This window comes from Talpa occidentalis, unplaced genomic scaffold (genome assembly GCF_014898055.3).
Source record: "Talpa occidentalis isolate TD23 unplaced genomic scaffold, MPIMG_talOcc4v2.1 talOcc4.9, whole genome shotgun sequence".
Lineage (NCBI taxonomy): Eukaryota > Metazoa > Chordata > Mammalia > Eulipotyphla > Talpidae > Talpa > Talpa occidentalis.
Genome location: NW_023605305.1, coordinates 93786213 through 93798848, shown reverse-complemented (window position 1 = coordinate 93798848; position 12636 = coordinate 93786213). Strand labels below are relative to the sequence as shown.

The following is a 12636-nucleotide window of genomic DNA, read 5'->3' as shown; positions in this document are numbered from 1 at the left end:
AGAACATAAGCAAGCTTTGGATATACAGATTTTAATACAAGGTATTGAAATGAGGAATTATTCCATGTATTTAGAATTATTTAAACTAATTTATAAAACTGATCCAATTTTGTAAATAACCTGTGTAACCTTGGGAAATTATTTAACCTCTTTGGGCCTTAGTTTTATCTTTAAAATTAAGAGATTAAATTTGGAGAGCTTTAATAGCTTCCCACTTCTCAAACCAATTATTCTTATATAATTTCCATAATATGAGAATATAACCTAATTTGTGTAATAGAGCTGGTATAAATCTATCTTAGCTTTTTATGTCTGTCTGTCATTAAATTAATGAGATAATGCAGATAAATTCTTCAGCCCTCTTATTATACCTGGTTCATCATTATGGACCCTGCTATTAGTGGCATCATTTCCCTGGATCATGCTATTTATAGACATTCTGTTAAAATGTGTGAGAAATAATCCTAGTCATAGAGTTGAAGACTATATTTAAATTAAAGAAACTTAAAGGTATGTTGGTGCAAGCTTGTACTGGCTTGTGAAAGATTTTTTAATTAGAGGTTATCTTTCAGGCATTATCAGAAGTTTAATTTATGTGAATATTTAAGTAAATTATATTAAAAACAAAATCACAAATATTCAAAACTAGTCACTTCCTAATTGTTCTAGTAGATTTTACTATTATCTGTTTTATATTTGTAGCTATATGGTGGAAATACCATATAGTAGGGTGCTGCTATGCATTTAGTCTCAACTTTGCTTTCAGTAATGTCACTTTGGTAGCTTGAAGTCATTCACAATGGGAGTATTTATGTCATGGAAATCAGGAAACACTGCAAATCAGGGCTTGATTTACTGTTTAAAGTGATGGAGAAGAGGTTAATAGTGCAGATTAAATTTAACTGTGTGTTGTGTCTGTTTTCATTACACTGTGAGTTACATGAGAAATTGAGGGAATGTTCTTCTAGTATTTGAAAACTATTACCAAATTCATGAAGTTGCTTATGTTAGTGGATGAATGAGTGACGTCTCAACATATGTCTTTGTTATTTTACTTTCACGCTTTACCTGTTAAAGTCTACAAAAATACCAAACAACATTCAGGTGAGGACTGCATTCATTTGTCAGCTGCAATCATAGATTGACTACAGATATGAGAGCCTGACAAAAACCAATGAAAATCAGTTAGATAATTAGAATTTACACTTAAGCACATTGTATGGTATTATTTGTAAATTGTGTTCTGTGTATCTTTTACATATAATAAATACATATGATACATATAACAATTTCATGTACATATGTATATTTGTACATTCAGTTTCTAGAGAAGCAGCTATTAAGTATTTATTATCATAACTATAGGAAAAGTGCATAAGTAAGGGCATTAGTCATCTTATGAGATAGCTACTATTATAATTCTCATTTTTCAGAGGAGAAAACTAGGCTCAGAGAGTTGAAATTATTTGGTAAGATCACACAACTAGTAAATGAGCAGAGGTGGAATTTTCATCCAGGTCATGTCTCTAAGCCCAGCAAAAAGAATGGATAATACCCAAGGCTCTTTTAGCTAGAGAAAAATTAAAATCTATTTTGGACAAATGTATTTTATAACAAATACTTCCAACAAACTGGAGGGAGGAAGACCATTTTAGAAATTATTATATCTAATCTTGGAGTATTGTTATTCTCATATAAGAATTAAGAGGAGGAATTAGCTCTAAAAGAATCCACTGAAAATTAAAGTTAGTTCAACTATCAGTATATGTAAGTAACACAGTAAATAGAATACATTATACAAATAAAACACAGCATTCAGAAATGCTAGATTTGTTACAGGGCAGGGAGAAGGACACCCCAGAAGCCCCAAACCTGCCTGTTCTAAATAGATTCTGCCATCTTCCTCATCAAGACAAAACATACTGTAGTGCACAAGACCTTTAATGGAAAGAAACTTCAATGAGTGTGCAACAAATATATAAATATATAAATCAAGCATCCTAAGCACATTCTAGTGGAGACCCATAGAAAAGGGTTAGACAGCCAGACAAGTCTGGGAGGAAAAGAGCAAAATCAAAATCAAGATAAAAGCTGCAATTGTTAATCTCCTCAAGGGTCTCTCACCCACATCTGTTTCACCCAGTCCAGGACCAAAAAGTAAGTGTAGCTTCTTCACGTATCTCTCTGCTCCATGCACCTCCTCCATTCTCCTTCCTGCTCTCTATCCTTCTTCCTTCCTTCTCCAGTCTCCTCCAGCTTTTTCTCCCTGCTCAGCTCCACCCTTCCTTGGGTGGGGCAGGGAACCTGGAAACACTCCTTTCCCTGGGGACCACCTTTATATAGGTTCAGTACTTTGGAAACTATTCAGGACCCCTGTTTAGTAGTTGAAAGGCATAGTTGATGTATCAATAGATAGTAATGCTTATGGTTTAAAAATTACCTGTACACTTTTATATATATACACATGACAGGTTTATCTAGATGGAACTATTCTACAATGTCAAATGAGAAAGCCCCCCAAGCAGTGCTCTTCAACAAAAATCTTAATGTGTCTGGAAACCAGAATTTGACAGATGTGGATAAAAGCAAGTCTCCATTTTCAGAAGTTTTGAATGTGAACTTTGAACTGGGAAATGAAGTTTGGGAAGATTTTGATGATGAAAACTTAATAGAAGTTACTAACTTTTCAGCTGATACTCAGATAAAATCATCAGGTAAAATTGCATTTTAACATGAAACAATTTCATAAATTCTTTTCTTTCAGTTCAGCTTCAGGGACTAGTTTTCTTTGCCTTCTTTGTGTTTTTGCTTAATTAGTCTTGGTTTGTTAACATTATGAGTTTCAATAAAGCTGAAAATGTGACCTTCATAAATGATATTTCCTTCCCCTAAGGGCAAAGGTCGGGGTTATTCCATGATGATGCTATATAACAAATTAGCTTTTTCTGTTCTATTGCTCCCCTATCTTCTTAAAGACTCTATTCAAATTCAGATTGTTTATTGAATTACCCCTTATAAAGCAGACTATCAATAGCTCTCCATTCTAAGATCACAATGGTCTGCTAATAATTGTGAAGGACAAAAATATTCCATCTTTAAAAAAAAATTATCTGTTGGCTAAGAAAATAAAAGATAACTTATTTCTAGTATAGAAATACTGACTCTTCAGTTATAAATAAATAAATAGTTCCTATCTTAGGTTAAAAGTCATTTTGTACTACAAGTTAAGAGGCAATTTGTACTGATTTTTTCAGGTAGCTTAGAATCTTATGAAGCCATAGCTTTGGACTGAGAAAATCAATCTCAATAAATGCCATTTTCCAGGGATAGAGAACTTTAAATGAACTTAATTACATGCAGGCTATTGAAAATATTGAATGAAGTTAGGATTGATCATTTACATAAACTAAAGATAAATAATCGTGGTATGGAGACCTTTTAATACAGTAACTTGTAAACTAACCAACATGTTTTGTAGTTTTACTCTCTTAGTTTTGCTCCTTTTGTTCTCTATGCAAATTGAATTTGATTATTGTAAAGAATTATCTATTCCTTCCTTAACCAGATCATATCTGTTTAAAAGAGCCCTTGTAGAACTTGTGAAAAGCTCCATTTAGCTGTTTCCTGGCATTTTATTTCAAAATGTGATCTCTTTCTACAGGATTTGGAGACATGTTGAGTTCCAGTATGAGGGAAAGTAAGCTAGCCTTCCAACAGTCAAAAAGCAAATTCCAGAGAGAAATGTCAAACAGGCAAGTTTTAGAACTTTGATTTGGGAAACTTACACCTTTATACCTGCCTGACATGTATTGGAGATGTGGATCAAGTCATTAGCTGTCAGAGAAGCTGTTGGGTATTAACCAGTCTAAACCCTCTTAATCTTAAAGCTGTGTTTCTCAAAGTGCTGTTGTCAGACCACCAGCATCAAAATCATGTAGGGGTGCATATTAAAAATGCACATTTCTGGGCTTAACACTAGACTCACTGAATTATGGTCACTGGAGCTAAAGCCTAGGAATCTTCCATTTTTCTCAGAACTTGAACACTAAATAGGAGTTTGACAAGTAGAAAAGAGGAGAATGAGGCATTCCAGGTAGAAAGTTGCATGTTCAAAGGAATAAAGCTAGAAAAGGCATACCATGCTTAAGTGCGTTCAATGTGGCCACACTATTAAGGCTGAAATTGCTGAGGTCTGATTGTGAAAGGCCTTGAATTCCATAATAGACACCTGTGTTGATCAGGGGCTACAAACTCAAATTGCCTTCAGGATTTGGTGTGCCAAGATCAACTACAGTGTGTCTCATAGAAAGGGAGCAGTGACTACTCAGTTGCAACTAGTTGTTGTATAGGAAATATAAATATAGTGTCAGATATTCTGATTTTCCAAATAAAGTTAAAAATCTAAAATTTTATGACATCACCTGATGTAGGGGCAGGAATGGACACAGTGCAGGTGTCCTGATCCAGCAGACTGGGTAAAGGAGGAGTCAGAGTCCTTAGTGGCTTTTTGCAGGTCTTTTTATTGGATTTACCCGGTACACGGCAGGTAGGGGTGCTGGGGGGCCGGGAGGCTGGCAGGCCTCCCAGCCCCCAGCAAGTCTTCACTCTATCTGGGCTCTCCGGCGTTCTCTGCTTCTCTCTTGGCTTCTGCTACTTCTTTTTCGGCTTCTTGGCTTCTGCTGGCGTCCCCGTGATGCCGACCTTAAAAGCCCAGTCTTAGCCCAGGTGAATCCCATCTACCTATGCCCATACCCTATTCCAGGTGCCCGCCATCAGGCATGCATTCAGGACCGCAAGGATCCATCATCTGTCCTGATGGCGGGAGGGCAGAAAAGCCTCACATTTTTCCTTACCCTACACCTGACTTTGAAATTTTGACAATGAATTTTTATCCTTAAGTATTTAGGAGATTTTTTTTTCTTTTTGTTGACATAACATTAGTTTACAATAGGTTTCAGATATATGTAGTTACTTGTCTTAGTGTGGTATTTTTCATACCATACCTCCAACAAAATTGTAGTTATCAACCACCATCACTCTCTTCCCAATTCCCTTCTTCCCTTCAGGTAACTACCATTTTGTTGTCAAAGTCTAGGAATTTGTTTTGTTTTTGTTGTGTTGAATTAGTTGCTTTTGCTTTTCTTTATATCCCACAAATGAATGAAATCACATAATCTTTTTGTTGTTGCCTTATTGTACTTAGCTTAATTACCTCAACGCCCATCCATGTTATCAAAAATGGCTTAGTAGTATTTCATTGTGTGTATATACCACATCTTAATCCATATATCTATTGTTGGGCACTTAGGTTGTTTCTGTATCTTGAATTGTAAATAGTGCTGCAATGAAAATAGGGCATGCATACCTTTTCAGATTAGCATTGTCATGGTCTTTGGGTAAATACTTAGAAGTGGGATTACTGGATTATATGATAGTTCTATTTTTAAATTTTGGAGGAATTTCCATAGTCTTTTCCAAAGTGGCTGTTTTTATATATATATATATATATATATATATATATATATATATATATATATATAGGTCTAGTCATATGATGAATAGGAAAGGTAGGCTATGATGCAGTCTGAAGTAGGACAAACATGTTAGAAACAAAGAAGCAGATTTGGATATTTCAAACACTTCATAAATAACATGGAAGATTTACATTAGATTTAACAATTGACAATATATGGTAATTAAGAAAGGAAAGAAAAAGTGGTAAATGGGTAGATGGAGGTGTTATTTAAAAGTAAAGGAAATATACAACATTTGAAGAGAAAACAATACGAGTTTTAAAAATGCTCAACTTGGAGTATCTTTGCAAAAATGCAGAATACATTTAGATATTGATCTTGAATCAAAGTCAAGAGAGAAAAATTATAGTCACAACCAAAACTTTTCCAAAGAGAATGCTAACAACTTTTTATTCAGGGTCTAATTTTCTACTTAAGGATTATTTATTTCTCCTCTTTAAAAAATACTAAATTTGTGGTGTTTTGGTATTTTTACTATTATTTAGTCATTTTATAAACTATTAAATATCATTATCACAGAATCAGGTTTCAGAGAATTCCAGGGCTGAAGCAAACTTCATTTAAGTTTCATTTAGTCTTCCCACAATTGGATTCTTAAATTACCTCCTACCATCATTGGCAAATAGTTACACGACTTCTGCCAAGACAATTCTGTGACCAAGAGCTCATTCATTCCAAATGCTTTTTTTGTTAGAATCTCTTAAACCATTCAATCTCTTTTAAAAATATTTGCCTAAGATTTGCCATTGTAATTTCCATATATTGGTTCTAACTGTGAGTCACACTGAATAAGCAATCAAAGTGGAATAGAGGGTTGTAGAGAAAATAGGTAAATCACAAGCAGGAAGATAAGACAATGAACAATTTAGTGTACCACACATTTAGAAAACTACAGATAATTATGGGAGTGAAGTGACCAATGGAAGTGGTCACTTTTAGAAGTGACCAACAGACAGTAGGGTGGTATAAAAAATGAATTCTTTCAAAGAGCCTCTGAGAAACAGTGCTGGAAGTTTCCACTGAGAAGATCTGTGGGTGTGAGGGTCTAGATTGGAAAGGTGACTTACTTTTTTGATTATACCCTTTTTACTATGTTAATTCCTTGCCATTAATAAAAGACAAAATGATACTATGATGGTTGCATAGTTCAGCAGATTGAATTATGAAGAGATGTACCATTTGTCTGATGTAAAAAAAAAAAAAAAAAAAAAAAAAAAAAATAAAAGACAAAATGATTCAATCCTATCAATATATGTGATTCTCCTCTGCTTCTGTCCCATGCACTGATTGTTCCTTGTATGGTTGTCACATTATAACCTCTAAGCATCAGCTTATATTGTCAGAGATGCTCTCATGACCATCTTTTTTAAAGTGCATTTATGCCTTGACAGTGTTTTTCCTATAATATTACCATTAATTTCCTCCATATCACTTCATGATCTGTAGTTAAGTATGTACTTATTTATTCATTATCTTCTCCTCTACCAGATGATAACTTCCTGAGCATTTGTTTGTCACTTTTTATACCCAACTCCTGTACAGTGTCTGGCATATAGTAGTGAATAATATTTAAATGTTTTTTAATAAATGAATTTAATACAGAAGATTAAAGGTGAGTTCTGGTATAAGAAGTTAACTAGCGGATGTCCTTCTGCAGTGAGACCAGAATGGGAAAAGTAGATAAAAAGTTAAGGAAAGGGCCTCCCCGGTAGTGCAGTGGTTGAGCGCTGGGTTGCGAAGCTGCCCGCAGCCTCTGCAGCGCTGGGTCAATCCCCAGCCCCCCTGACCCCCCCCCCACGGGCAAGGGTCCCACATAGCACACAGACCTCTCCTGCTGCCCGCTGCTCCCCTCAGCAATGTAGTTCGCCAGTCTGCCTGCTCTGCTCCCCGCTCTGGCTCTGGTGAATTCTCTCACCTTCCTGTGCTTCTGACTATCCAATGCTTGTATAAATAAATAAATCTTAAAAAAAAAAAAAGTTAAGGAAGGACCTCCCTGGTGGCGCACTATGAAACAATTGCCAGCCACTGTGGCCCGCCAGCCCACCAAGTTCAATCCTTGGCCAGGGAGCTGACCCACTTGGCGCAGAAGACCTCTCCTGTCTCTCCTGCTGCTCCCTTCAACAGTGTATTTCAGTAGATCCACCTGTTCTCCCCAATCTGTCTCTTGTGAATCCTCTCACCCCCTGCACCTCTAGCCTCCACCCCAGCTCTTGTATGCATAAATAAATAAAATAAATCTAAAAAAAAGTTAAGGAAGTGGTATTTAGAAAAGATTTACAGACTGCAAGGTGACAGACAACTAAGCATAAGATTCAATTTTAAAATAAATTGTTGAATGACTTTTTGTAGGCCTTTAAAAGTAGTATTCTTATCTAATTTAGAATACATAAGTTGTTCTTTGATGTAAAGGAAAGGAGACATACCTACCAAGTTCTCCATGAGTCTAAGAAACAGTATCAGTTATTTTGGAGATAAATGTAATAAACTTTCATCATAGTCCTCAAAGAATCACTATTGATCTAAATTAGAATCGTTTCTTTTATTTTTCATATTTACAAATAATTAATTTTCATTTTTCAGTTTTGTTTCTTCACATGAGGAACCAGATACTTATTTATCAACTTCTGCTATGTCCAAGTTTGATACATCCTCCATGATGAAATCACCTCAACCAAGTGGAAATGCAAATATTGTAAGAAAAAGTACTTCTTTGTTTTTCTTTTAAATTCTGCCCAGATCGCTAAACTTTCTATGACTGTTATTTTTTAACCACAAAATGTAGGTCCATTTCCAAGAAAGAAAACAACAAAGTCTGTCACCAGAGATTGAGAAGTTATGCTTTACTGGTTCTGTAAAAAAAACAAATTCATCAAAATTTGTTAAGAATGTGGATTTCTTTATTAGAAGCAGTGACTATAAAGAGGAAATTGATTTTAGGTAAGTTCTTTTTAAAGTATTTAAAGATTTTACCAATAAAAACTTTTTACAAAGACATTCAACATTCCTTTTATCTTGCTTCATGGTAAAGATTAGAACCTAAATATTTTATTTACTAAAAACATTGACATTTCTGAACCCTAGTATACTAAGTGCCTTCACATAATTCACAATATCAAATATATGTTTAATGCTATTAAATTAAAACACTGTGTTGATAGTTTTTTTCACTTATTTGCATATAATATGTTGATAATAAGAAGTATCAGATCAGTTGAGAAATCCAAATGAGATCAGTTAAATTTTCAAAATTTCAAGTTGTTCAATTCTTCAAGTACAATGAAAAAGTAAGGTTAGGTCTAATCAGTGCCCCTATTGCTGGTAATTTTTATGAGTAACTGTACCAATTTCCTTCCTCCTCTTGAAGTCAAAGTTCATAGGTCTGTTCACACATCCTTTAAATTACATTACTTTCTAGGGACTCCGTGGTGGTGCAATGGGTTAAGTCTTAGCACTATGAAGCTATCTGCAGCTATTGTAGCCTAAGTTAGATTCAGGGTCAGGGAGCTACCCACATGGCACAGCAGACCTCGCCTGCCTCACCCTGCTCCCCTCAGCAGTGTATTTCAGTCAGTCTGCCTATTCTGCTCCCCACTCTGTCTCTGGTGAATCCTCTTATTGCCTCACCTCTGACCTACACCCCAGTTCTTGTATGCATACATAAATAAATCTTTAAAAATAAATAAATAAATTACATTACTTTCTAATACATTTAAAGAAATTTCCAACAGATGTTTTTCCCCCCAATACTTTCATTGAGCTTACATATATATATATATATATATATATATATATATATATACTTATCCTAATTTGATATTGACCTCTCAGCAATCTTTAAGTTCACCCATTTTGTATATATTATTACATCATTTCTTGTGCATTTTAAAATAAATTGTTATACAATAGTTATTTTGATATTTGATTTTTCTTTCCAGTAGGTATCATCCTGACAATGAAGCTGATGAAATAAAGTCTTTTCTAGGAATATTTGATGGTATTTTCTAAAACAAATCCCCCAGAAATGCCTCCTATATCAATAAGACAAAGCATAAAGAGACTTGGTTACAAAACATGATTTTATTTTTAAAAAATAATTTATAATTGTTTAGATTTCTCATGAATTTGATCAGTTTTGTCAACTTTTCCCATTATGTTGTAATTTTGTGAAAAGCACATTTAACAGTGCTTTGTTTCAGTAAGATGATAACTTACACTTGAAAATAATTATTTGGTTATTAATTAGATTTTGAGAGGAACCAATTTAAAATTTCATTCATATATTTTCTTAAGAAGAAAGGTATTCTGTGAAAGCAAAATAATGCTAGGTCAGTGAATCCATGTATTGTATGAATTATGCACAAATATTTTTCTTTTACTAAAGATTTTTAAGAATCCAGTGCTGTCTGAACCTGTTATATAAGTTAAACGATAATAAATGAAATGTTAATATATATCATTGTTTTCCTTTAGCTTGTTTTTCAGTGTGGTGAATTCTAAAATTTTGTTATGTGTACTATAACAGAAGCTACTTTACATTATTTTCCAATGAACTATATCTCAAATATGTTTATTGATAAGTAGTTTATAGGTACTCTAAGCAATGTATGTTTAATTTATTTATATATACAGTGTGAAGCTCAGTTAAGAAATTTTGGGAAATAAGTTTTTTTTAAATAAAAACCTTAAAAATGATAAGTAAAGAAGAGAAACTTTTGGAGATTGTTATTGTTATTATTAGTAAACATTTATGAGGTATGTTATTTATTATACTTAGAAGAAAAAGCTTAAAACAAAGCTAAGAGACTTTTTGTTTGTGTTGAAAAATAAGCACAACCTCTTCCTTTATATTAGTCATCTTTACAATTGGTATGTTTCTGCATCTGAATCAATCATGCTACAACCTTTAAAGGTTATTAAGCTCTATTAAAATGAAAAATTGGTGCACTACGATCTGCTTATCTTGCATACATAGACTTTGACAGTAAAGAAAAAGCAATTTAATTCAACAAGACTTATTGTGATATGCTAAGTGAAAAGCACTGTACTTGGTGCTGCAAAGGATGTAAATGATGAAAACATTGTTTTTTATCTCATGGAACTTTCTTTACATTCTGGTACAGAAATTAAGACAAATAATAAAGCAGTAATGTAGAATACTTTAAAGAAGTGGTTCTCAAGCTTCAGAGGGCATCGGAATCATTGAGAGAGCTTGTTTGAAAACAAATTAGTGGGCACCATACCCAGTGTGTTGACTCAGGTTTGGAGTGGAGCCTGAGAATTTGCATTTCTTAACAAGTTCCCAAGTTTTGCTGCTGCTGCTGCTGCTGCTGTGGCCTCTAGCCACATTTTGAGCATAATTAAGTAGAGGTTTAAAGAGTTATGTGAAGGGTCCTCCCTGGTGATGCATGGGTTAACATCTCAGTGCTTGTCGCTAGCCACACCAGCCACTGAGGCATGGGTTCGATCCCCTGCCAGGGAGCTACCCCACATTGTGCAGCAGACCTCTCCTGTTTCTCCTACTGCTGCCCTCAGCAGTGTTTTTCAGTCAGTCTGCCTGTTCTGCTCCCCACTCTGTCTCTGGTGAATCCTCTTGTCGCCTCACCTCTGACCTATACCCCCATTCTTATATGCATAAATAAATAAAAATAAATCTAAAAAAAAGTAAAGAGTTATGGGGATACATAGGAAAGAATATAATCTTGGTCATGAGTTCAGGGAAGCCTTTATGGGAAGTTAAAATTTGATTTCAGTCTTGACTTGATATATGAATAGGATTTTGATGAACAAATATATGAAAGAAGGACATTTTAGGTAGAGGGGATAACTTAAACTCCAACGGAGGGAAGTATCTATTTGGAGAATAATGAATAGATAATTTTAAACACAGATAATTGTGGGATGTGTTTGAAATGTACATTAAGACAAGACAGTATAGAACTTTACATGCTAAGATAAGAAACCTGAGGTTTACACAGTAGAGTAACATTCCCCAAACTAGCCAGATCATAAGAATCATCTGGATAATATGTTAAATATGCAGATTCCGAGAATTCATCTAAGATCAACTTGTTCAGAATCTCCACTGGAGGAAACTGGAGCCTCTACAGTTTTAAGAAGCAATATAGATCATTTGTTATGATCAATCCAGTTTTGGAAATACTTGGGTAGAGAAAGGTTCACTTCCTTAGCAATAAAAATGAGTGGCATCTTGACAGTGTTATAAAGATGACTTACTTTGTGTAAGTATTTACCTGGATAATTATGTGTACATTAAACCTGTTACAGATACTATTAGTGGTATCCAGTCACTGAGTGTTTTTTCCATGAAGTAACTAATAACCCTAAAGTTTCCTATTTTGTAAATTAAGTTTTAAATATATTGGGTTTATTTATTTATATAGACTGAGCCATATGGTTGAGTTTTTCAGAAGTTTTTCAATTGAAAAGGTCCTTCATCAGCTGCATTTTTGTTACTTGTAACATTGGCATAATGATCCTGGCTCATAGGTGTGGAGTGAGAATTTAATAACTAACTACATAGAAAACTCTTAGTTTAGGGACATGCATAAGTAAGTGCTCAGTAAATGGTAGCTGTTTGTACTTTCTAAAGGGTCCTTAGCAGCACTTAAATAACCTGTTGGGAGGAATGAAATAATATAATCATTTTATTTGTATTATCTGAGTTGCATTAAGTGGAATAGAATTTGATAAATGAACTTTTTTGACTTTGTATAGATGGATCATCCATTAAAAATATTTTATTGTGTAGACCTCCCTCCAAATTATACTTCCTCATGCTTTCAAAGAAATCTCCTCTAACCCCATGCCCTTTTTACTAACACTCTTAGTTGGTTTATGGTTACAGCATACAAATCTATTTTAATGTTACCTTATAAAATGTAATTATAAAATAAATCTTCTGCAAAAGTCAACTTAGTAGAGTCATACAAAGGGTCTTAACCATAACCCCATTTCTAGGAAATACCCTCATTAGGTGCAGTAGAGGATAACTCTTTGAGGACACTTAGCTTAGGAGTTACATGGATAGCATTTACATATGACATTCTTGATAATAACAGGTATTTGTAAAGGCATGCCTTAT

General features: G+C 34.2%; 1 protein-coding gene and 1 non-coding gene across 6 annotated transcripts in view; both read left to right on the top strand.

Moving 5' to 3' along the window:
• The window catches only part of HFM1 (helicase for meiosis 1), a 71270-nt gene extending 59374 nt beyond the window's left edge, over nt 1-11896 (top strand). For 4 of the 5 annotated variants that reach the window (XM_054691718.1, XM_054691721.1, XM_037498408.2 and 1 more), the window contains 5 exons: nt 2472-2714; nt 3662-3752; nt 8115-8226; nt 8317-8471; nt 9470-11896. In XM_054691718.1, the coding sequence (XP_054547693.1) occupies nt 2472-2714; nt 3662-3752; nt 8115-8226; nt 8317-8471; nt 9470-9539 (671 nt within the window). In that variant the 3' untranslated portion in view covers nt 9540-11896. The remainder of the gene's footprint in view (nt 1-2471; nt 2715-3661; nt 3753-8114; nt 8227-8316; nt 8472-9469) is intronic. The other variant, XM_054691720.1, reaches the window with a different exon arrangement.
• Nucleotides 6661-6728, top strand: LOC119237368 (small nucleolar RNA SNORD77). Its single transcript, XR_005123304.1, has one exon. It is a non-coding gene; the product is annotated as a small nucleolar RNA SNORD77 (small nucleolar RNA).
• Nucleotides 11897-12636: the final 740 nt, after the last annotated feature.